Source organism: Cajanus cajan, chromosome 2, assembly GCF_000230855.2.
Source record: "Cajanus cajan strain Asha chromosome 2, NIPB_CcT2T_4, whole genome shotgun sequence".
NCBI lineage: Eukaryota > Viridiplantae > Streptophyta > Magnoliopsida > Fabales > Fabaceae > Cajanus > Cajanus cajan.
In genome coordinates, this window is record NC_138518.1 from 68,707,248 (window position 1) to 68,733,293 (window position 26,046).

At 34.1% G+C, this 26,046-nt stretch overlaps 3 protein-coding genes across 6 annotated transcripts; 2 read left to right on the plus strand and 1 right to left on the minus strand.

Moving 5' to 3' along the window:
• Positions 1 to 602: 602 nt before the first annotated feature.
• Positions 603 to 7,665, minus strand: LOC109810673 (uncharacterized). The gene is made up of 6 exons (XM_020374188.3): positions 7,415 to 7,665; positions 7,186 to 7,322; positions 5,945 to 6,297; positions 2,251 to 2,347; positions 1,872 to 2,153; positions 603 to 1,746 (listed from the first exon to the last, which is right to left on the minus strand). The coding sequence occupies exons 1-6, from the start codon at positions 7,542 to 7,544 to the stop codon at positions 757 to 759; spliced, it is 1,989 nt and encodes a 662-aa protein (XP_020229777.1). The 5' UTR covers positions 7,545 to 7,665; the 3' UTR covers positions 603 to 756.
• A 5,314-nt stretch (positions 7,666 to 12,979) lies between these two features.
• LOC109810680 (serine/threonine protein phosphatase 2A 59 kDa regulatory subunit B' eta isoform) lies at positions 12,980 to 17,406 on the plus strand. Of its 4 annotated transcripts, none has more exons than XR_014431740.1 (3): positions 12,980 to 15,041; positions 15,150 to 16,526; positions 16,660 to 16,800. XR_014431740.1 is itself a non-coding variant. In XM_020374206.3 (3 exons), the coding sequence occupies exons 2-3, from the start codon at positions 13,827 to 13,829 to the stop codon at positions 16,993 to 16,995; spliced, it is 1,551 nt and encodes a 516-aa protein (XP_020229795.1). In that variant the 5' UTR covers positions 12,993 to 13,320; positions 13,503 to 13,826; the 3' UTR covers positions 16,996 to 17,406. The 4 variants fall into 4 exon arrangements, 3 of the variants coding, with proteins under 3 accessions (XP_029129669.1, XP_020229795.1, XP_020229796.1); XM_020374206.3 differs by lacking the exon at positions 15,150 to 16,526 and having other exon boundaries at positions 12,993 to 13,320; positions 13,503 to 15,041; positions 16,660 to 17,406; XM_020374207.3 differs by lacking the exon at positions 15,150 to 16,526 and having other exon boundaries at positions 12,993 to 13,320; positions 13,655 to 15,041; positions 16,660 to 17,406.
• A 3,421-nt stretch (positions 17,407 to 20,827) lies between these two features.
• Positions 20,828 to 22,446, plus strand: LOC109810721 (epi-neemfruitin B synthase L1AT). The gene is made up of 2 exons (XM_020374264.3): positions 20,828 to 21,459; positions 21,581 to 22,446. The coding sequence occupies exons 1-2, from the start codon at positions 20,828 to 20,830 to the stop codon at positions 22,230 to 22,232; spliced, it is 1,284 nt and encodes a 427-aa protein (XP_020229853.2). The 3' UTR covers positions 22,233 to 22,446.
• The last annotated feature ends 3,600 nt before the right edge of the window (positions 22,447 to 26,046 follow it).

Sequence of the window (26,046 nt, forward strand, 5' to 3'; positions counted from 1 at the left end):
AACTGAATCTACAGTACCAAAATTGAGGCTATACTACCCAATTCAGTAAAAATAATTGCTAAAAGCAAGGGATCCTGATAATGCTACCAATTCAGTTTGGAGTTTTAAAGATCTGGTGACGAGATGATTCACTAAAAGCTGTTATGTCACCACAATTATCCCCAGAGAGTCAATTGAATCTTTGAAACGTATTGAGCAAGGACTAAAAAGATGAGTTCCTAAGATAATCATTATCTAAGATTCATATTGCCTCTGTAGGGGGAGAAACGATACACAAGTATAGTTGATAGGCAGTTGCATGTTTTCCTCAGGGCGCAGATAAAGACATTACGAATCAAAGAAAATGCAAGGAGAGAAATGTAAATTATAGTTTTACCCTTATCTTTAGGAAATTATTATCAGCAAGGACATTTTGAGATTTTTCTTAAACGGATAATGTTTTAGGAGTTATTATCGCTCTCATGTATTTAATTTCTTAAGTATTTATCTTACTAGAGGTCTACATCGATTGGAAAAGAGCAGAGCCAAATCAAAGGAAATGATGCATCATCATTCCCCAAAACTCAAAACAAACTACGCACGACAAACTTGCACATTGATGCTTGCATCTAACAGATATACTCATTGCTTGAACCAAAACTGACGGTTTTGAAATTGAACCCACATAATGTATGTATGGACCCTCATCTTAGTCATTGAAAATGGGCATTAACAAATTGTCAAATAAAAAAGTTTATCAAAAAGCATGAGTCCTATTTAATTCCTAGACTTCTTTCTTGATTTGGATGAAGGCTTGGTTTGCTCGGAAGCTGCATTCTGCGCAGCACCTTTGGAGGCTCCTTGGTTTGATTTAGGATTTGAATTGTTAGATGAGGCACCAGTATCGTGCTTTTCTCTAACAACAGCACCCTGAGACCCTCTCACTTGAGCAGCTCTTTTGTCCTTCCTCTTTGGCCTATATGTTGATCTCTCCCTCTTGGGAAGCCACCTTTCTGGATCTGGGGGAGGACCTGGATTTGCAGGATCAAACCCTTTAGGATACCTTGGCTTTCTCTTTCTCTTTTTCTTAGTTTTGGTCTTATTCTTTCCTTCCTCGTATGTTTCAGGAACACCAACAGGAGGACCCTCAACTTGTTTCACTCCAGAAGTACGCTCCAAGCTGTCCACATCAATTCCCTTTAAACCAGGTAGGGTCTTCAGCTGCTTTTCATAAAGCTCTGCCTTAAGAACATCCATGCGGGCAACTGTTGTTATCAACCCAACTAGTGCTTCTATGCTTCCCTGGCTTTTGACAAGCTCCTCAAAGAGTTGAGCAGCATCCTCTTCTCTCCCATGCCTGAGCTTGAATGAAGCAGCCTCTTGCATTATAATATTAAGCTTATTGTCCTCGGTCATAGCATTAGACCACCATTTAGTTGCAGCATCAAGCACAGCAGCTGCACCGTCAATGTCGCCAGCTCGCTCTTTTAAAGACACAAGGGTGGCAACAGTAGCAGGCATGTGTTGAATATCAGATATCTTGGCCAGAGAATCGGCTGCAATATGTGGGTGGCCAGCAGCAGCAGCCACCTGAGCCCGGGCTAGGTGAACAACCTTGGAGTTCTCAGGGAATTTACTAGCAAACTGAGCTAGTATTTCCTCGGCCCTTCCAGCTTTGTTCTCCCTAACCAAGAGAGCAGCTTGCAGCAAAGCCGGTATCACACTTTCTGGAAACATGTCTGGTAATGCAGAAACAAGTTCTCGTGCCTACAAATTTTAATAGTACATTAATCATCAACACTTAACAGTATGCCCTCTAGCCAAGTTTCAAAAGAAAGAACAAATGACACAATTGATGATTCAAGGACAATAAGACAAGAAAGATGAAAGACCTGCTCAATCTTATTAGCATGAAGAAGCAAAAGAATCCTATTGGCATATATTGCTTCCTTTTCTTTTGCTGAAAGTTTCAAGTCCAGTCCATGAGCCAGGCGAAAGCCTTGAGTCTCTTTATCTTTTAGACGATCCAGTTTCCTAAGGCTATCAGAAACATCTTTTGGACCTTTCAGTGAAACAAGATTGTTCACTGCCACTGCAATTGATGATTCATCAGCCATATCTCGTTTAATCATGTCTGTATAAGCTTCCATGGCATCTTGCTTACGTCCAAGAATCTGCTCATCTATGATAGATTAATATTTCTGGCTCTTGAAAAAATAATACTTGTTTGAGCTTTGAAGGAGTAATAAACTTTTTAGATCAAAATTTTACCTGCTGGACATAGGCTAATTGTACAGCTATAGGAGACAATTCAATTTCTATCTCATCATCAGGCAAGTTATCTTCCATCAGGATCTCTTGACCAATTCTGATCCAAAACATATGAACATAATAAGTACATGGCTTAATAGGTTATCAATTATTGAAGTAAGTACCACTAATAGATAAGTAAAACAAACAATAACATCAAAGCAAAATTTAGTTAAAACAATCAACCAAGATATTCAGATTGTGCCTCATTTCTATTTTCTAGAGCTTAATAAAAAAAGCAACTGAATTTGGTGTACAACTATAGCAGATAGCTTCGTGCATTACTGTTAGACAAGGCCCTTCATAAGGGATTCAATAAACATATTATCAATGTGGTTTGTGCACGTCTAGCTGAAAATCAACAGTGAAATCAGTTCTTGTCTAGAAAATTGGCTAAACTATCAGATGTTTATTATGTTATCTTCTCTATAAAGATATAACAATAGCACAACATTCACTGTAGCTACCCAATTCCAGCACCAAGCACTTACCATTTTAGGATCCTAACAAGTAATAACTCTTAGGCAATCTCATAAAGATCAACAGAAAGATATTGAGCCATACTCAATGAACCACTGCTGGCTGTGATGCGGACATGATTGAGATTGTCTTAAAAGTGAAACTCTAGCACCATATCTGTACTCCTATACTTTACCTGCCTGTATTCCAAAGACCTAAACAGGTTTAAAACTTGATGGGGGACACAACACAATACCACATAACACATTTTTCTTTCTTGTAAAAGAACTTATACTCACTTAAGCAGACACACAGCGTACCCAAAATGGGATGAGCAACCAATCTATAATTATGTCAGAAAATCCAAAACCACAATACATAGAATATGGGATAAAATGTATTTAGGCCATTAAAAGGAGTTCAAACTAGAGGAAATTAACGGATGACAATATGAACACCAAAAAACAAGAATTCAATTTAGCTAGTCACATGCCTATGTGCACCAGCTTTGTGAATAAAAAAAAATCACTATGAGATAAAACAGTATAAGAATAATCACTAGGTTTAAAACCAAACCCAAAGCCTCTTGTACAACCATCTTATAGTCATAACTCATAACTCACAAGTCATAACCTGAGAACCTCTGTCACCCAAAAATTAGGCTATTGATTTTAATTATAACCAAGGCTCCTCAGCCTCTAGGTCTCCTAATGGATATACCAAAACTAGTAGATTATCAAAGATCCTTCAAATTCTCTCAAATCCTTAATCCAGAACCTAAAAGTCGTCTAATAATTTTCAAGAATTTCAACTCCAATGCTTCTCCATTTTTCTCATCCTTGGATACAGTACCACAGCTCCCAGATTAGAGCTCGGCTACAATTTTGTTGGGAGGAATATACCCTCCAAATACAGAGTAACAGAGAAGAGGATCAAAGGCTCCTCACTCTCACAATCATCAAAAAAGAAAATTAAGATATAAACACCGTACAACTTCAAGGGTCTGGCTTCCAGTCCTTAGGCCCCAATTCCTTACTTAATATCTCAATCCTCTTACTCCCAGCCCTCCTCACATTTATCCCCACCCACCCAACTGAATTCTCGTTCTCACCCATTTCCCACTGTCATGTCGACTGACTATTATGCTACAGGTCATTAGATTAAATATTTTCCATCCTGCCCTTCTTGCACCCTTGGCCCAAATCAATGCTAGTGTTTTTAGCCCCTTTACATGCATCTCATTTGCATAAGTCCATCACAACTAACACAACAAATTTAAGTTCATTAGGGAAATGGAAAACACATAATCAAACAACGAAATAACAACAAAGTCTTATCCCACTGGGTGCGGCTGGCTACATGGATCACCACACACCATTAGGCACGGTTAAAAACTAAAGCTTTAGGAATATTATTTACCATGAGATCTCCTTTGACAACCTCCTCCAAAGCCATTTTTGGTCTCCCCACTCCTTTTCACAAGACTAAAAATCATATAAACTACTCTTTTGCTGATGTTTCTCGTAGACTTCTTTGTACATGTTTAAACCACCTTAATCGATTTTGATAATCAAACTATAACTTGCAAAAAAAATCACCAAGGATTCAAAAATCTTTTAGATTCTCTCAAATACGATTTTCTAAATCAACAACAATACTTAATAAGGATAACCCAATCATAAACAAAACTAATCATAAAAGAAAATATATATGAACCAATATCTCAACAAATCTTAAATTTGGTGGATGTCTTGTCACCTTGAAAATTTATAATAGTTCCACCTCAATCCAGACCTATTCAAGAACCAACCTCCTTGAATGACAGAATGAATAAATTACTAATGGTCTCCACATACTTCTTAGATACAAATAACTTGAATCAACCATATTGGAAAAAACTCAAGTCTCATATCGATTAGAGATAAGACAATCAAAGGGTATATAAGTGGGGGATAACTCTCACCTTACAAGCCAATTTTGTAGAGTTGAATTAAACTCATAACTACTATCTAAGATTGTATCTGAGTTATCTAGATCCACTCTAAAGGGTCACCCGCCATTAATTCACGTAGTAAGTCCAATAGTGCTACATATAAGAGAGTATAGGAGAGAACCCAAATGTTGCTTATCCTAGATCATTTAAAAAGGTCATTTATTATTTATTTATTCACATACCAAGCTCAATAGTACTAGACTTGAAAGTATGTATTGGAAAAAAATTCAAGTTCTACATTGATTAAAGATAAAGAGTATATATAGGCGGAAGGCAATTCTCACCTTACAAGTTGATTTTGTAAGGTTGAGTTAAGTCCAAATCCACTTTCAAAGAAGCCATAACCATTGGTCCAACTAACATGAAAATTTCTGCCAATTAACACATGTAGGTCTACATGTTCTATTCATTCCACTCACTATTTGTCACCTTTATTGATTTCCCATTATTTACCTTTAATTCTTTAGACAAGACATGTTGAACAAGTATGTCCTTCACACACCCCCTCAAGTATAAGCCTTTCCTCCAATATTCAACTTTCATCGAGCACCAAGTCCACTTTCAACAAGAGCCACATCTTGATCAACGTGTTACCACACACCAAGCCACATGACTTGTAACACCATTGATCAACTATTGCTTCTCCAATCCTTGTCCAAGTCAAACCATCATCTCAAATACCACTTGTTAGGGCAAGGGCATCCAGATTCGAGAAACACCAGGGAGATCTGAATTCAGTGTACGTACCATGATCACAGCAATGGGCCTCACGCCATATATCAACCCAAAACTATGAAGCATTAGGTTCATGGATCTTTTCACTTTATATGGGCCTCAATTTGTCCATATTTTTCCAACATGGGATTTCTTTACTCAACCACATTCCACTCATACTTAATTTCTCAATATAAAGGACCTATTACTATTGGTGAAGATAAAAATGTAAAAATGTAGGTTTGTACCATAACTTTCAAGTACATAAAATTTCTAAACAAAGCTCTAGAATTCATAAGTACAAGCTCAAAGAGTGCAGTAGATATCATATAGTATCTAGCAAGTAGCAACTGATAAGTCAGACATACTGCACACACATCACAAGAGAAATGAAGGTTGTTAGTTATACTTAAGAAATATAAATTAACCATGAAAATGCCGGTAATTCTGTTCAATATCAAGGTTTCACTAATCAAAATAGCATATAACCTTCGGCCTGACAACAAGAGTTGTTCTGCATCTGTGTACTTCTTCCTTGCAATTAGAGAACAAGCAGTATTGTATGCCAATTCAAAGCTGCTTGTTGCTTTAACCCGAACTGAATCCAGCATTCCTTGAACATCAGATGACCTGCCAGCCATGACTAGGGCAGCAACAGAATTTATTTCCATGTTATCAATCTTGGAATTTTGGAGCTTCTGGTAGATGTCCAAGCAAGCATCCATTTTCCCAAGACGATACAATATCTGAGATTCCAAAAGCATAGTTTCATCATTTCTCTCTTGTCTCTTCAAAGACTCCAAAGCTTCATCCAACTTGTTTTGTCTGTATAAGCAGTATGCCTATTTAGAAAATACAAAAAAAAAAAAAAAACAGCAATCAATGGTAAGCATTAGTTGCATTAGCTCATTGCACGATGAACCCTAACAAAATTTACTGTGAAATATATACATGCTTGAGTGTGTCAACCTTTCAAAACAAATGAGCCAGCATGGTTTTCTTTTAAAACCAGTGGAGCATGCATATGGTCTTGAATTTATATTATAAACAAACTATACAGTCACAATGGCATATTGAAACAATTAATACAACCGATTCAAGTCAACAAGATAAACAGAAAACAAATGCACAAAACAATAACTTGCAAAAAATAAAAATTACCTAAAATTCAACCTACTTTTCTTGACTATCAAGTTCACTTATTTTTAATTTCCAGAGAATCCAAATAACAAACACTAGTTGGAATGCGGTTAGAATCCCACATACAGCAGCAGAAAACTTCAAGTTCATAAACAACTAAAGAATTAAAAGGTCAGACTTCACAGGTTCGACAGTAAGTTAATAACAAAATGCATGTTTGGGTTTGATTTCCATAGTTTCTCTTGAGGTCAGAAGTTCACACTAACAATCACACTAGAGGATAAGCTGCACCATTACTCCCTTTTCTCTTTCCTTTCCAACAGAAAAACCCTCTCTTCTCTACTAAGTACTAACCTAAAACCCTCGGTTCTTATCAACATGCATTTTACCATTTCCATCCAGTATCCGGCCATTCCATGTTTCTTAAACTGCAACCAGCTTTTCTAACCCCTAATTAAACCCCTAGCCTCAAACACACACATACAAATTCGAAATCCACAAAACTTATATCAATTCACATCCTCAGATCCAATTCTCAATTTCAGCAATTAACCGATCGAACGCATAAACGAGAGTAAAAATTGGCGTGCCTTGAGGAAATGAAAACCATCGAGCTGCTTCCGAGAAGATTTAATGGTGGAGAGCGCGTCCTCGACGCGGTCGGCTCTGATCAGCGCGACGACCTTGCATCGGAGAGCGTCCTCGTCGTCGGGAGCAACAGCGAGAACTGCGATGCGAAGGAGTTAGCGATGGAAAAGCAAAAGCAAAAAGGAAGGTTTGGGATAGGATGAAAGGAGAAGAGAAGTGAAATTGACAAACTCTGATCTGTGAGCTTGACGGCATTGTCGTATGCGGAAGCGTTGATGTGCCTGTTGAGCGTGGTGAAGAGATCTTCGAGGGGAGGAGGAGGAGGAGGCTGCGACAACGCCGGTTTGGGCTTCGGAGCCATTAGGTTTCAGGCCAACCAAATCTGTGCCAACGCCAATTGATATTCCCTTGCGTTCCTGTTGTATGGTTCACTTCGGCAAAGAAGACGGGTCGGGTTGGCTTCGCTGCGATTTTTTTTTCTTTTCCTTTGTCTTCGCTGACTTATCTCTCTCTCTTTTTTTTTTTTTTTAAATTATATTTTGAATCACTTGTTTATCAAATCCATAATTTTATTTTATCATTGTATATTTATCCGTTTATTAAAATTATAATGTAGATTATAAACTCGTTAAATAAATATTATAATAATTAATTTAAATAACATTATACTTTATTATTTACTTATTTTAAATTATAATATTTATTTTAATCATTTTTTTTATCTGTAAAACAACAAGTATTATATATAACGTAAAAGCATTAAAAGTATTGAATTACATATACAAAGTTACAAAACAAGATTAAATAATACTCTACTTTAGATTGTTTAACTTATACTTCTATGGTTATAATTAGGGATGTACTTTAACATTAACAAAAGTAAAGTAATCTAGTCATATAACTAATTAGTATTCAATTAGTTAAATACCTCTTTTGGTCCTTTATAATATTTTTTTGTTTCAATTTAGTCTCACTTTAATTTTTGATCTCAATTTGGTCCCCAATAACTTAAATTAGTGTAATTTGGGACTTCCGTCCAAATGATTTAGACGGAGTTAACTATTGGCCACGTGACATCTACGTGGATGCCACGTGGATGCGCACGTGAACGTCAAAATTCCTGAAAAAAACCTAACACCAAAACGGGCCGTTCTGAATTCAGAACGGCCCGTTCCAGAATGCCATGTTTTTTATTATATTTCTTTAATAATATCTATATTAATAAATATATAATAAATATAAATTAATATTCATTTATGAATAAAACTATAAAAAAAATTAAATAAGATAAGACTTTTCAAAATATTTCTTTGATTTAAATTTATCGAGTTCAAAATCTTGACTAAAATGTCGTAATGTATTTCAAAAATTGAAAATAAAATTTAGGATTTAGGGGTACCTCCTCAAGAACAGGTTGTTATTGTTGGGGTACATCGTCAATGACTTTAAGGAAAAACACTGTTTCGTTTTATCCTTGACTGTATAGTGTCAATTTGGTAGTAAGTGGTTCACTCCAGTTTGACTAACAATGAAATAAAACTTGTTACCATTGTCCTTAATGATACACTGCATCATCCTTAATGATATATTGTATAGCCCAAATGTTTAGCGATTGATGTTATTAATCTTCATTAACAATATTACTAAATCTAGTGTTTGAAATGCTTTGTATTTTTCCTATAAAAAAAATTGCTTTGTATTTTGATTTTTTGTGCACGAAATTCTGGACCAGAACGGCCCGTTCTGAAATCAGAACGGCCCGTTCTAGTTATACTGTTGATGTGTTAATTTTGGACCTGGAACGGCCCATTCCAGGTGAAAATTTTACACACCAATAATGTAACCAAAACGGGCCGTTCTGGTTCCAGGTGTATTCAATTATTTTTTGATCCACCTACGTGGCATCCACCTGGCATCCACGTGACCACCAATTAACTCCGTTTAAATCATTTAGACGGAAGTCCCAAATTGGAACGATTTAAATTATTGGGGACCAAATTGAGACAAAAAATTAAAGTGAGACTAAATTGAAACAAAAAATATTGTGAGGGACCAAAAGAGACATTTAACCTATTCAATTCTATCAACAACCTTATAGAGAGTCAAAACATGGAATAGGGTTTGAACATCAATCGTGAATAAAGAAAATTAATCCTTTACATTTTGCTTTGAGGCAGTGTCAGACTCTAATTTGTACCATTTCTATAATGTGATTTATATCTTTCTTTTTATTGTTGAAAATTCAATCATTTCTCCACTTTCTAAATACTCCAAATCATGATAAACCAGTTGTATTCCATATTTTGGTTGTTTTTTTTTTTCTTTTTCTAAATCCCTGAATGATTGCTAAAGTGTTGTTTGCCTTATTATGGGAGTACTGTTTGTATCCCAAACCATCTATAACAAAGTTGCAAAAGGAGGTGAGAGGCGCTACATTTAAAAAATAAATAGTTAGTGGATTCTATTTCTTTGTTGCAAAGAACACACCTCTTTTGTTGGTCTGAATGAATGATGCCTCTTTTTTCCAAATTAGTTTTTATTGCAATTCCATTATTTAGAATTCTCCAACCCAAGCATGACATTTTTAGTGGAGCTAAGGATGCCTAGAATATCTGAAAGAATTGTTGTGTCTTCAACCTACCCCTCTTGGGAGAGGTGAAAGTAAGTTGAATTCACTGTGCAACTGCTTGAAGGGTGTAAGATCCATTTCCATTTATCTTATTATTATTGCTGCATAATAATATTATTGATGGAGGACACCATAATTCGCAAAGAGTCTTCTTCCCACTCAAATAAATTCCTTATCCACCGAAAGTTCCAAGTCCAATACTCACCCACCCAATTTCCCATATAACCTATAACCTCATTTTTTTGTTCTGAAACCATTTTCTCTTTTCTCTTTTACCCAATTTGTTTTCTTTTATGATGTTGTTCCATTAGCTCGAATCCCAACTCACAATTGTTTCACTCACCAAACTCAACTCCCCGTACCTTGCTTTAAGGACTTTTGCCTATAAAGCATTAGGTTTATTAACCATTCTCTTCCATTTACCAAGAAGGAGAATGTTAAAAATTTCGAAGCCCGTCACTCCTAATCCTCCACTCTCTTTTGGCTTACACACAATAGATCATCTCACCCAATGGATTTTTTTCTGTTCAACCCCTACACCCCAAAGAAAGGGTCTTTGAATTTGGTCATAGACATAGAAACAACTTTGAAAATCTTAAAAAAGAAAAGATAAAAGAGGGAAATAAAAGATAATACCGATTTTAGTAGAATGAATCTTCCACAGAAAGAGAGATGTTAAAAAAAAAAGAGATTTGTATTGGATCTTGATTGGTATCCCTAAGTACGTATTTTAATCATATGAACAATGGTTATCTATATTGTTTTATTACTAACAACAATATAATTTAAAAGGTTGAGGCATGGGTAAGCGTTGTAAGTCTATCAGCTGACCATCGATGCTGTTTTAATATGTGATGGGAGGTAGAGCTTGCAGCATTTGAGTTTGCATTTTGCATGCAGGGCTATTTTGGATTATAGAGGGATGTGCAGTTTTGCATGAGCAAGTGTAAGCAACACTTTATGTGACTCTGGTTGCCTAAGTATGGGTGGGGTTGTGAGAGATAAATGGATAAATTGAGAAAATGTGGAGAAAAAAAATAATCTACACCGTTGATTTTAAATCCACCCTATCTAATGCACAGAAAACACTCTCCCACAATGGGATTGAAAAGTATGCTTAGTCTACTATTGGAGAAAACAATAAAGAAGAGATAAAATTATATTTTTTAATAAATAAAAAAAGCTAAATACCCTTTTAAGGTCATAGCTTATTCGAGAAATACTTTTTAGTATCCTTAAAAATGAACTATTGGAAAAATGTTTAGCTATTAATTAATTTTCTAACACAATTAAACTGTAACAACTTTTTGATCAACGTGTTTGTCAATATACTGAGACTCTATATTATTAAAAATAATGCAGGGTTTTATTGTAATGAAATTTCTTTTTAAATTAAAATATATCCCATGCATATCATTGGAACTTTTAATTAATATTTTGTTTCGTTTTCTCAATGAAAAAAATCCTTACTCCATCGTAACAATTAATCGATTTGGTAACTATATTATTATTTTTTTGACAGGTGGTATATATTATTAGTGAAAAAACAAATTTCAAATTCAGTATATAATTTTAACATGTGTTCATTACTTTTGACGGATCTTAAATTTTAATGAAAGTGATTAAAATAGCTGACGGGTATCAAAAAAATATTGATCTTAATGAAAGAGATTGAAACACCTGATGGTTATAAAAGGAATTAAAATCTCCATGTTATATTTTTAAAGATTAAAACAATTAGTAATTATAATTTTTAATTCTAATATTCTAATTCTTTTAAAATATCACACGTTACAAACCCCAAGCGTGTAGTTCAACGGTAGGGATTGATCCACGCTTAAGCAAGGTCAGGGGTTCGAATCCTACCTTGTATATGCAGCTACGTTAAATCTTGGGACCAGCTATCCCACTCTTTGAAGTGCCTCCCTCCTAGCGAGGAAATTAGATATTTCATAAACGTTACACGAGTTGAACGGCTATTACTAGGAAAAAAAGGTCTAACCAAACAACAGTAAATCAACTAACTAATAGTAATTTAATTGAAGCTTTTCTTTTTTGGCACAATTTTATTTGAACCTCCCTTAGTCCCTTTCATTCATAAAAGAAAAATGTAATTTATTTGAAAATAATGTATAATTTATTACTCGCGATATTTTTGGTATCCAATGGTTCTTTCCCTTAAAATTGGGCAACTAGACAGATGTCTGTGCACGGATATGGGATACCTCACCCAAGTTGCATTATAAAAAATGCTGACCCTTGATTTGTAGGGTACCCGACCAAGGTAAATAATGATTAGTGTGTGATAATAAAAATAATTTAAATACATTTTTAGTTTAATTTGGAATAAAGTTGCTTTCCCTCTCAAATTTGAAATTAATTTGTGTAGTTATATAATTTTATAAAAGTTTATTTTATTCTATCATAATTATCAATAACATTATTAATAATGATATATAAATTAGTCAATGTGTAAATCAGTTGAATAAATATGATATTCTCACTAAAAAAAAGAGACTTAATATAGTGAATTTTGTGTGACAATTCAGTAATAGACAAATTTTGTTTGATAGATATATAACGATTTTTATGCAAATAGATTGAAATAAGTTTTTTTTTCTAATTTACAAGAACTAATAAAATAATTTTAAATTTAAAAAATTAAAAATAAATCTATATGAGCTTAAAAATATAATTTAATATTTTGTTTATAATTTTATATTAGAATACCGTATGTTTTTAAAACAAAATTACCAAGGTATATTTCGTTATTATTTAATTTTTATAGAATTTGATACGCTCAATTAAAATGTCAAATAGTTATTATTAAATGGTTGATAACTACATAAAATAATTAATAATTAAATAGTGTTAAAAACATAACAAAGAAATAATAATTATATTATCTTAAAAAACTTTTGTTAAATACTATATCTCTACTTTTAACTTACCTATCTAAAAGATTAAAAAAAAACTTATCTATAATTTTTTAGGTTTGATTTGTATTTTTGTGAATCAAAATTAGTGTTTTTATCTTAATAACATGTAATTATATTTGATATAGAACTTATTAATATATATATATATATATTATGTATAATATCGAAACAAAATTCAAATTTGGGTCTATCTGTCTGAGTTTGATTTTATTTTAATATTTATTTTGGATGATGTTTTCTGGGTATTTATTTTGGATGATATTTTCTGGGTTGTTGTCCCCTCCTTCTTCTTCACTTTGTCGAAGTCTTTGCTTCAAACAGCAATAATCAATAGATTCCTCTTTTTTCATTTTTTAGCCTGTGATTCATTCTTCTAACTCCTACTAGGATCCCACTACAACACAACTTGCTAAAATAATTTCACTTTTCTCACTTTGTTGTGTTGCGTCCCTCACTTTTACTGGTCCCGTGTTAATGAGCTAGTACAAGTACTACTTTGGTGTTGTGGATCACAATCAGATCACTTAACTGCCACCAACCAGAGGATTCAAGTGCACATTTGCAAAGAGGTGAGCATGCTTTTGAAAACTCTTACTAAGTTGATACTGGACCAATACGGCAATATCCAATCCTCAAGATCATAAACAAGAAATTAAAAAGACATGTTTTTCCCTTGTAAAGTTACAGCTTAGTGTTCTTTTAGTTTCTTCTCTCTGAGTTGGTGCAATTAAAATGCTTGATTTCTCTACAGGCCAAAGGGTCTTTCCTAAGATGTTTCAGAATAAGTGGTTCTGCCTTGGTGCTTGATTATGCTTCTGGGTGTTGTTTAAATTATTATCTGGGAGCAACCGTGGATATTACCTGTTCTTGGTGTTTTAAATTTCAATTGTACTGCTCCTACAGGTCTGTTTATGTGCTAACTGGAAATGGATTTTAGTTGTGCTTGTGGATTTAGCTTCTTTCATTGTGAAAGCTTGGATATTATGTTGTTGCTGCATTGAGTACTGCACTCAAGGCTGCAAAAGAAGCTGAAATTGGTTGTAGGATCTTCTCCTATTAACTTAGATTTGAAATTATGATCAAACAAATACTTGGTAGGCTTCCTCGGAAACCTGCTAAGTCAGCTGAAAATCGTGAATTCGGGGCTTCATCAACCCCATCCCCTAATGCAACTGGTACAGGAGCATCTGATGTAGTCATTGGTGATCCAGTGATCTCGAACAACGCCTCTATTCCTGGCTCTGATGTTGCTTCCATCTCAGCTTATGGAGATAGGAGTAAGGTTCCTGTGTCTGTAAACCCAAAAGTGAATGGTAATGGGATAATTGCCCCTTATGAAGCATTGGCAAGTTTTAGGGACGTTCCCAACTCTGAGAAGCAAATCTTATTTATCAGAAAGCTGAATTTGTGTTGTCTAGTGTTTGACTTCACTGACTCAACCAAGAATATAAAAGAAAAGGAAATCAAAAAACAGACATTGCTTGAGCTGGTGGAATATGTTACTTCTGCTAATGGGAAGTTTACTGAAATTGTTATGCAAGAAGCTATTAAGATGGTATCTGCAAACTTATTCAGGCCGCTTCATCCACAGCCACGTGAAAACAAAGTTCTAGAAGTCTTTGATCTGGATGATGAGGAACCACTGATAGACCCTGCATGGTCTCACTTGCAAATTGTGTATGAGTTTCTTCTTAGGTTTGTTGCATCCCCGGAAACTGATACAAAGTCAGCAAAGAGATATATTGACCACTCTTTTATTCTCAGATTGTTAGATCTTTTTGATTCAGAGTATCCAAGGGAGAGGGAATATCTTAAAACTATCCTACATAGGATATATGGAAAGTTTATGGTCCATCGCCCATTTATTAGGAAATATATTTATAATATCTTCTCCAGCTTTATTTTTGAAACGGAAAAGTTTAATGGGATTGCTGAGCTTCTTGAGGTACTTGGAAGTATCATTAATGGGTTTGCTTTGCCACTAAAAGAAGAGCATAAATTGTTTCTCTTTCATGCTTTAATCCCTCTTCATAAATCAAAATGCTTAGCAATGTACCATCAGCAGTTGTCATACTGCATTACACAGTTCGTGGAAAAAGATGGCAAGCTTGCAGATACTGTAATAAGGGGTTTGTTGAAGTACTGGCCCATCACTAATAGTTCAAAGGAAGTCATGTTCCTCACTGAGCTAGAGGAAATTCTTGAAGCCACTCAGCCAGCAGATTTCCAAAGATGTATGGTGCCCTTATTCAGTCGAATTGCTCATTGCTTGAACAGCTTACACTTTCAGGTACTGATCACTTATAACATAACCAATTAGAGATTTTTTCATTCTCCTATTGTTCAGAATGTTTCTGGAAATTAAATGTAATCTCATTTGTTACTAATGTTTTTCCAGGGATGTGCACATTTTCTGGTTAAAGAGGGCCAATCTTTGACAGGGCCAATTCAAGTTTTTCAGTTATCTTTGTTTTTAATAATGCTGAGTTCACCCTCATCTTTAATGATTGTGTATAAACCACCTTTTCAAACTTTATTTTTGGACATTAAAGAGGGCCAATCTTTGACAGGGCCAATTCAAGTTTTTCAGTTATCTTTGTTTTTAATAATGCTGAGTTCACCCTCATCTTTAATGATTGTGTATAAACCACCTTTTCAAACTTTATCAAAATCCTGCAAAATTGATCTTTTTAGGATCGTAATTCATTAATATTTTTACAAATCAAAACCTATTTCATGTTTTGATTTATGGCACTATAAATCAAGCTGGAAATATGTCATTGGCTTTAGATTTGGAACAGTTTTCATATATAGTAACACATTAAAAGTTTTTGATATGATAAGAATTTAGTTCAAGATATTGACTGCAGTTAGGTCTGAGTAGGCATGCAAAACAAAAATTGATAAAAATATTCTTATGAATTTGTTGAGATAAAAATTATTCTTGCTATGAAGATAATCTTAACCAGATAGTATTGTCACTGTTATTGGTAATATTCTTAATTCGTGAGGTCCAGGCACTTGATAATATCATATTATATCTCTGTCTTGCTCTTATTTTAAATATTCTTTTATCTGTCCTTTGAATCTTCTGTGTTTTTATGTATTTTCAATTTTCATAATGTTCAATGCAAATGCAAATGATGGGTGCCTGGGTGGAAGATAAGAATTAGGCTTTAAATGATAACGCCTGCTGCAGATCCTCGACTCTTCCGTAACTTAAAGTTGGCATTCCTGAATTTTCAATTTGCCAACTGTGCTACACTGCTGGCATTGTAGCTTCCTGGACAAGGAGTTTCTATTAAATCAATTTATAAAAATCATGCTTTATGATTATCTTTTTCTTTTTTTTTTTTTTTGAAAAGGCAAACAATAATTCTATTAGGTAAAGATAATAGCATACAAAATCTTGTTTTATGATGATCCTTTACTTTGCCAAAATCTTTGGTTATGAAAACTTATGTTACAGAATAAGATTCTGCTTCCCAATTTATATGAAAACTTATGCACCAATAATATTTATCTCTTTTTTCTGAAAAGATTTTGGTTAGATAGGCATTTTTTTTTCCATTGATTAAATAGTTTATGTGTATGGTTTGATTGGTTTGTGCTGCAAATTTTTGTGCTGGGTGGTTGATGTAAGGGCAGCATAGAAATATCATAATACATTTGTGAGTGTTATGATGGTGTTGTCATATTAACAGTCGTGGTCAAAATGTAATTTGCAGCCAAATAGCATTGATGAAGTTTTTTTCTTATTGATTCTTGGTCAGAAGTAAGTAACAGTTAACAATTGACATTTCTGTTATCTTAGACATTATGATCTTGTTCAGAAATAGTATCCTGCATATGATGGAGGCTGTTGCCTTTCTGGTCAGGGCCCTATTGAACTTCACTTTCTTTTGCAGGTGGCAGAGAGGGCACTTTACTTGTGGAACAATGATCATATTGAGAGCTTGATCAGACAAAACCGTAGAGTAATACTTCCTATAATCTTCCCTGCATTGGAGAAAAATTGCCGGGGCCACTGGAACCAGGTAGTCCAGAATTTGGCACGTAATGTTCGTCGAATCTTCTCTGATCTTGACCCCGAGATATTTGAGGAGTGCTTGCGTAAGTTTGAGGAGGATGAAGCAAAACTAGAAGAGCAGAAAACAAAGCACGAAGCCACATGGAAGATGTTAGAAGAGGTTGCTGCTTCAAAAGCTGCAAGCAATGGGCTTGTCCAAACATCCTCTAGTTAATTTTACACAGTTTCTTGTTTTGGGATTTCATTTTTGATTGGCTTGGTAGCATTTATGGTTCATGTGCTTCAGGAGGTTAAATTCTTTGGTGGAGCCATTTGTTGCTGTTCATGCTTTGGTAAAGGTTCCTTGAACTTCTATCAAGTCGTGGAAGGCTGCAACTGGGTAAAATGCTGACAGGAGGTGAAGCTCTGACCAATTATAGAATGGAGGGTTCCTTGTGGTTTTGTTGTCTCATTCTTGATGTTGATGCATTAAGAAGCAGAGCTATAGTTCTGGCGTGTTTGTAAATGCTGAGACATCTTTTCTAAAAAATATTTGTATTATTCGGTCTGATTATATGTATGTATTATAACAACACATGATTCATTTATCATTATAGAATTTGTTTGTTTTATGTGATTTACTAAACATATGGATATGTTGAGAAAAGAATGCATGTCAGCAAGGCCAAAATATATTATTTCTGAATCTGTTTGGAGAAATTTTTTCAAAAACACTTTTAGAAGAAGAAAATAGAAAGGAAAAATGAAATAATTTTTTTCATAAGCTAAAATTTTGAAAAAAACTTATTTTATTTTCTTTCCTATTTTCTTCCTAGAGAAATTTATCTAAACAAGTTTTCTGCTTGTTATGTACATTATGCTTATTGATAATTAGGATAAAAGGGATGAAAGAGACTAATTTCAATTATTACTTGTTATTGTGCCTTGTGAAAAGTGAGAGATGAGAGCTTCCCTAAATAATAATAGGTTGGTCAGTGGGATTTAACTAACATTGTAGGGTAATAAAAGGAATTTAAACTTTATTTTGGGAATTGAAAGCAAGGGAAACAAAAGGAAATTCTTGAAAAGGAATGTCAAGTTAGGATGCACTTAAGTTGAAACATTTTTCTATGCCTAATTAGATATTCATTTTGACTATTGAGAGGAATGAATATATTGACTTGAGAGGAAGTAGCCACAATAATAGGCTATATTATTTAGTGCTCATAAGCTTAGTCACATTAGTTTGTTGAACGTGTTGCGTGAGGTGCTGCGAACTTCCTTGACATCGTGTTCGATTTCCTTGGACCAAAAAAAAACAGAAGAAAAACTTAGGGACATAGTTATTTCTAATTTCCCATATAATTCAGAAGACGAAGCTTTGCAGATCAAGCCCATTATGCTTTGCGTTAATTAATTTTCTTCTCCAGCTTCTCCCCCCATCTTGTTATTGCTGTTTGTATTTTATATTAATTTTATTAGGAATAGTCAAAATTATTAATGGACATCATTTTACTATTTTCTTTTGCTTAAGCCTCAGAAGATGGATTGATCATGCGTTTTGTGTTGGTTCATTTCATGTCCAGAGAGGGGGAATGGTCCCTATAAAAGAAAATGTTAAAAGGTGTTATTAAATGCTACAGGTGGCACCACTATATTATTGATTTGACTGATATTAGATTTAGTTCTCTTAAACAAGGTTTCAGTTTGAATTGTATATAATAAAAAATAGTTGAAAGAGAAGATTTCACTAAAAATAATTATTTAGAATTTTCAACAAAGATTAATTATTAATATTTTTTAACATAATTATATATTAAAAAAAGGTACAGGTGACACGAGTTGATATTCGCTATTCGTAAGAAAATCAATGTGTTAATTTTATGTTCAGTTTGGTCTAAGTTATGGAGTTGAGTTAGTTGTGTCAGATGTTATGCTTATAGGATTGTAGCCCCTTTTTGTTGTTTTGTTTCTTTTCTACCATTACCAAAAAAAGAAAAGTTATAACTGCATTACATACATCTTTAAATAAATTTTTCATAAGTACTTTTAAGAGGAAAAAAGATGAAATTTTTTAAAAATAAGTTAAAACTAGTTTATGTATAAATTCTATGTCAGACCAATTTTAAATACAATTTTTTTAAGATAAACTCTCATATAATGTAAACAATCTACATCTCCTGATTCTCCTTGCTTTGCACGGTGCCGTGCCGGTACCGGTACAAGTTGGTAGGCTCCAAATCCTAATTCGCTTATTCTTTTCAATTCGATCGATGTAAAGACAAAAAAAAAAAAAATGCTTTCTTATGCAATTCATGTGTAATTTTAAAATATAATTATTGTTTTAAATTTTTATTACTTGTATATATTAAAGTGATAAACACAAGGCCGGCTCGTTTTAAAACAATAGCGTTGACTTTAACATAAGTTACTATATTATATATTTTATAAATTTTAAATTATAATTTTTTTACTTTAACATAATATATTTTATTTGTAGTATCCTTATTTTTCTTTTCAGTTTTGTTACCTTTTATTATTTTTGTTTGGCTTTTTTTACTAAAAAATATTTGTCTTTATACCTAGTCTTTAAATAAAAGACTCGCACTCTTTGACATGTTTTCGTAAAAATATTGAATAATATTATATTCTCTAATATATATATATATATTATCAATGCTTTATAAAAATTGAATAAAATTTCAAATTTATCTAATAAAATGTAGTAAAAAATATTGAAGAGGAACTTAAAATTACTATATAAAAAAACACCTCATATTCCTCCCTTGTGCTCCGGTCCACTTGCGGAGGAATGGATCAATAATAGACTAGTTGACCCAATTAATTAATACCCAAGTAATTATTAATAATTAATCATTTATATTAATAAATATGCAAGTGGATATAATTAGTGACGATTTGAAATTCTCTTTGTAATTTGTACATGTCACTCATACATTAATAATTAATTAATTTTTAGCTTAACCTAGATATTGTATATGAATATTATTGATTGTTTTAATTAAATTGTTTTTTTTATCTTATTATTTATCGTCGTGAATTTTAACTACAGGTATGAAGATAGTAGTTATTAATATAAGTAATTTCAAATTTAATTAAATAATAATATTAATAATATGTATAATATCATTTTTTATATTTTGTTCTAAAATTGGTTTCGAGAAGTATACAACGATTTGATGAAACTATGAGCAGATAATTTTCTATCATTATTTTACATATATTGTATAAAAGCTTATCTCTCATCAGAATTTTGTCATATCATATACGCACCAACACCTTCAGTTCTGCTTCTTTTGTTTTGCGTGAGGTTTTTGTGTCATCATCAGGAGAACTCTACAGAACTATTTATCTTATTTATATTTTTATACATTGTTTTTCACGCCTTATATATTGTCATTTTAAGCGAATAATGATACGACAATTTCCTACCAGGAAAACAAGAAACTTTGCATTTCAAATATCAGTATTTTCCCTATTAAAAGCCAATTTTTTTGTATTGATGAGTTATCGTTATTTAATCATAAAAACAGAATAAAAAACTAGATCAAAAAAATTATTAATTTTTATCAAATCATAGAATATTTTGAGAAAATATAAGAAAATTAATTATAAATTTTCTACTTTCATTTTACATTCTATTTTTCTTTATCTCATACAATGTCAATTAATTGTCTCACGATTTTATTTCTCTCTTTTCATGATGAGTAAATACAAGAAATTACCAGTCATCCTCAACCATGTACACGTTCCCTAACTAATTTTAATGTTATTATCATTATTCTTGTAAATAATAAAAAATAAACTTGATAATTTGTTGGTATACATATACACCCTAGACAAAAGTCAAAAAGCAAAAGACATTTCTCATTTTGTACTCATAGTAGTGTGTATGTATATCGAGTATCCATGACTCTTTCTACAGGCTAACTGGCTAGGCAACCAAAATTCCAATTTCGAAACCATATCCAAGTGATATATATAAACTATATATATATATAGTATATAGCATAGTCATTATTATTTACATTAGAAAGTGTACCAATATGGAAATGAAATTAGTATCCAGAGAAACCATGAAACCCTCCACACCCACCCTTCCTCACCTCAGAACCTATCCCCTCTCCTTCATAGACAACATCGTTTTCCGCAACTACGTTCCATTACTCTTCTTCTACTCTCCAAACCCTAACCATGACCAAGCCTCCATAATACCAACCCTCAAAAAATCCCTATCCCAAGTCCTATCCCGCTACTACCCCTTAGCAGGCACCTTCAAAGATCAAATTTCCATTGATTGCAACGACCAAGGTGCTTCGTTACTGGTCACAAACTCAACATGCAACCTCTCCTCCATCCTCCGCAACCCCACCGAAGCATCGCTGAACCCTCTTTTCCCCGATGGACTACAGTGGAAGCCCATGAACGCTTCTTCAACCATATTGGTTATTCAAATAAACTCATTCGCCTGCGGAGGAATCGCAATCAGCGTCTGCATGTCTCACAAAGTTGCCGACGCCGCCACTCTTTCGAATTTCATCAACGACTGGGCCACACTCAACCGTCAACAACAACCGCCACCACCCTTCCCAGTTCCCGCTGCTTCCTTTTTCCCGCAAGAGAATCTCCCTCTTTTCCCAGAAGCCGCGTTCGTCGAAAACGACACCGTTTGCAGAAGGTTTCATCACTTGTGATATAGTTCAAATAAGATTTTGAAAAAATTAATAGGAAAAATTTCTTCCATGCATAACTTATAATTTTATTTTATAATGTTTTTTTTTTTTTTGGGTATCCCATAGGTTGGTGTTTGAGGCCTGCAAAATCGACTCACTGAAAGCCCTAGTGTCCTCTTACAAAGTGGATAACCCCACGCGCGTGGAAGTCGTCAGCGCGTTGATTTACGCGCGCGTGGTTGCCGCTCTAGGGCTGAGTCCCTCAACGACGTCGTTCCGCACCGCCGTGAACCTCCGGAGGAGGACGGTTCCGCCTCTTCCCGAGAACAGCGTAGGGAACTTGGTTTGGTTCCTGTTCGTGTTTCAGCCGCGCGAGATAAAGGTTCATGAGTTGGTGGTGAGAATGAAGGAAGGGTTGCGCGAGTTTTGTGGCACGTTTGCGAGGAAGTTCGGAGGGGAGGGTAGGGACTCGAGGTTCATATCGGAGTGCCTGAAGCAAGCTACTTCGGTTCCCGAGGCTGAGGAGAGTGGAGGCTTGGTTTGTTGTGCGAGTTGGTGCGGGTTTCCGATGTATGAAGCGGATTTCGGGTGGGGGAAACCGGTGTGGTTCACCACTAGTGGGTGCCCCGTGAGGAATAGCGTGGTTTTGATGGATGCGAGAGATGGGGGTGGGGTTGAAGCGCTTGTCAACATGGAAGAGAAAGACATGGCTAGGTTTGAACGTGACGATGAGCTTCTCAGATATGCTTCTATTAATCCAACACTTGGAGAATGGTGATGAATGATGATTTAATTAACTTAGGTGCGTGCATGCTTTAAGTTATACGAACTGTGCTATCAGCTATGCAATGTATAAGAATATAGTTAAGGGGAATTTCAATTTGGTTTTTCAAGTTGTAGAAATACTGTTGATGCTGTTGCTTTTGCTTGTTCTAGCGAGTTTGCCCCGGGTCTCAGATATACAAGGCAAAGGGAATGCATTGATAGAATCAGCCAATCAGGAAATATATATAGATTATATATCCAATTTTCCACGATCCCATTTGGACTTTTGGTGGTGTTCTGGTAGGATCAAAGGTGATCAAAAGTCTCCCAATTGCCTCGCTTCATCGAGAATCAGGGTCAAGAATAGTTTAATATAAACACTTCGTTTTTAATTTATCAAGTAAATCTTGACATGTTTAATGAGTGCTAAAACATATAACAATTTCAACAGATTTAAAGTCAGATTACTGGCCCAAAAAGGAGGGCTTACGCCACTTTTTCTCCTTACTCCATAGAACATGTGGGGTGTTGCGGAAAAAAGGACTACGGCGAAGTTATGATCATCATAGTTGACTTAGTCTCACCTTGAACTACTTGAACAAGGCAAATCCTATATTAACTTTTAATGTAGTTTAAGTAAACAAGTAGGTATAAATTTAAAGACTCTTGTCATCTACTCTCTTCATTTTATAATTATTTTAATTTAAAACTTTTATACATAATAAATAATAAATACATAACTTTTTAATATTGTTCCAATCTCTAGAAGGTGTCTAGGCTTTATTCTAGGTAAGTCTCCAAAGTTAAAACATTCAAAAGTGTAATGTGTGATCTTAGATATAGGGTTCAAGATTTTATAGTTACTTGTCTATGAGTCTTATGAGTTCCAAAAACATCAAAATTTTCTAAGGTGATTTTAGTACTATAATCTTTAGTTATTAAAGATAAGATCTTATTTTAGATATGACCCTATATATCAGATTTAATTCGATACCTTTTTAAGGAGGTAGTTTGCATTAGGAAGTCGGTCTACCCTTAATCCTTGGGTATCCCCTCTCGACTCGGCTTTTAGCGTGTTCGGTCAAAGATCTCATCTCCCGTGTTTAAACTCCTCCCCCGAAAAGCATATCGTGCACATAGAAGGTTCACTAATTTCAATCGATATCATGTCATATGTTCCATATAATATATTGAATGGGGTCTCCTAAGTGGAAGAATGGACAGTCATATGGTAAGACTATAATACCTTAGGGAGTTCTTCCACCCATGTCAAACTTGCATCTTCAACTCTCCTCTTTAACCTTAATAATATCACCTTGTTTGTCGATTCAACTTGTCCATTTGATTGAGGATGTTCCACTAATGTGAACATCATTCGGATTCCGATCTCATGGCAAAAACTTTGAACCCTTTTGCTGGTTAATTAAGTCCCATTGTTCGACACCAAAATTTGTTGAACTCTATATCGGCATACCACATTTTTCCATAAGAACGTTCTAACCTTCTTCACAAAGATGGTTGCCATTGGTTTTGTTTCAATCCATTTATTGAAGTAATCTACCACTACTATTAAAAATTTCAATTGTCGTACAATAATCAGAAATGGACCAAGAATGTCTATCCCTCATTTATTGAAAGGCCATGGAGATAGAATTGAGTGAAGTCGTTCAACAAGAGAATGGTGCAAGGTTGCATGATTTTGGCATCCATCACATTTTCTAACCCAATTGATGCAATCATTTTTTAGAGTCGGTCAAAAATATCCAACACAATTCACTTTGTACACCAATGATCGGCCCCCAATGTGGCTCTCACATATGCCACAATGAATCGCCTCCATGACTCTTTTTGCCTGAGATGTCGTTAAAGATCTTAAGAGAGGACTGTTAAAACCCCTTCGGTATAGCCTATCGAAAATAACTACGAACTGTGCTGTTTCTCTTACTATCAACAATGTTTCCTTCTTATCCTCTAGTAGTTCTCCCTTTGTCAAATATGTGATAAAAGGTCTCATCCATGAATCCATCTCTTCTTGAACGAAAAAAATGCTTGCTTGAGGCTCATTGATACTCGGTTGAAGCAAAATTTTCTAAATGACCAACCTTGTAACCCCTGGTTTTTTGGTACTTACTAATTTGGAGAGTAGATCGGCTCTGGAGTTTTGTTCCCTAGGCATATGACTAATTGAGAATTGGTGGAAGTCGGTGGAACAAAGCTTTACTTTTTCTAAGTATTTCACCAATTGAGGATCCTTTGCTTGAAATGTCCCTAACACTTGTCCTGTTACTAACTACAAATTACTCCAAATTGTCAAACTTTTTGCCCCGATCTCTTTTGCCAACATCTTCTCTACTAACAACGTCTCATATTCTGTCTGGTTGTTATTGGCTTTGAAATCGAACCGTAATGACTATTTTAACAGTATGCCTCCTGGTCCTTCCAACAAAATGCTAGCCCCACTTCCTCCAACATTCGAGGCCCCATCCATTGACAAAATCCATGGATCCTTTGTGTTGTTACTTTTCTTAGTAGGTGAAGTTAGCTCTACCACAAAATTTGCTAATGCATAAGTCTTGATCGCCCCCTTTGATTTGTACTAAATTGTAAATTCAGATAATTCTATGAACCACTTCATCATTCTTCTAGCTAGGTCAAGTTTCTACAAAACCTATCGAATTGGATAATCAGTTCGAATCACCACCTTGTAGCTCTAGAAGTAGTGTATAAGTTTTTTACAATGATTAATATTGTCAAAGCCAACTTTTCATTTTTTTGATAGTGAACTTCATCTCTTTATAACACTCTACTAATAAAGTAGATCGGGGTCTGGGTGTTATCTTGTTCTTGCACTAAAACCACACTGACTTCACTATCGAATACCAATAGATAAACCAACAAAGGCAAACTTATACAAGGTTTAGTCAAGATTGGTGGTGATGCAAGAGACCTTTTAAGTTCTTCAAATGATTTCTCAAAGTCATTTGTCCAAATGAAATGATCATTCTTTCTCAGGCATTGAAAAAGAGATAATGTTTTATCGAACAACTTAGAAAAAATCGTGATAGAGATGCCATTTTCCTAGCAAGTTGTTGAACTTCCTTCATGTTGATTATTGTTGAGCATTTATTTGGGTTTGCCTCAATACCACAATAAGTCATGATAGAAAACCAAGAAAAATTTTCCCACTTGAACCCCAAACGGGCACTTATCGATAGGGGTGGGTAGATGGACCCGGATTCGCGAACTGGTCCGTAAGCCCGCGGACTTTGTGGATAACAGACTCATTTTTTTCAAATCTGTTTGATTATATTTAATTTTTTAGCTCAGACTGTGAAGTACATGGACTTGGCAGATTTAATCTGTGAGCTCACGGACTAGTCCATGGACTTCACTAATTAATATTTTTAGATATTAAGAATTTAATATTAAGTTGTGTTTTTAATCTTTTAAATTATTATGACATTAAAACTATATTTATTTGGTATGTATTTGTCATTTGAATTATTTTTTATGATATTTTGATGCTTTTATTATTGAAAGTTTGGTATTATTATATAAGTATTTGTAATTATTTTTATTTTAACATTTTAATATTTAATATTTTAACTATTGATTAATTTTAGTGTTATGATATTTAGTTTATAAATAAAAAAAATTCTTCTAATTTTATATATATTTTTTTATTTTTTAAAAATTTATTTTTTTGAACTATTATTTAGATCTGGGGACTGGTTCGTTATTCTCGAATTTTGGCAGACCGGATACAGACTTAAAAAATAAGTCCATTTATTTTACAGACCAGACTTATCTAGTCCGTATAAAACATG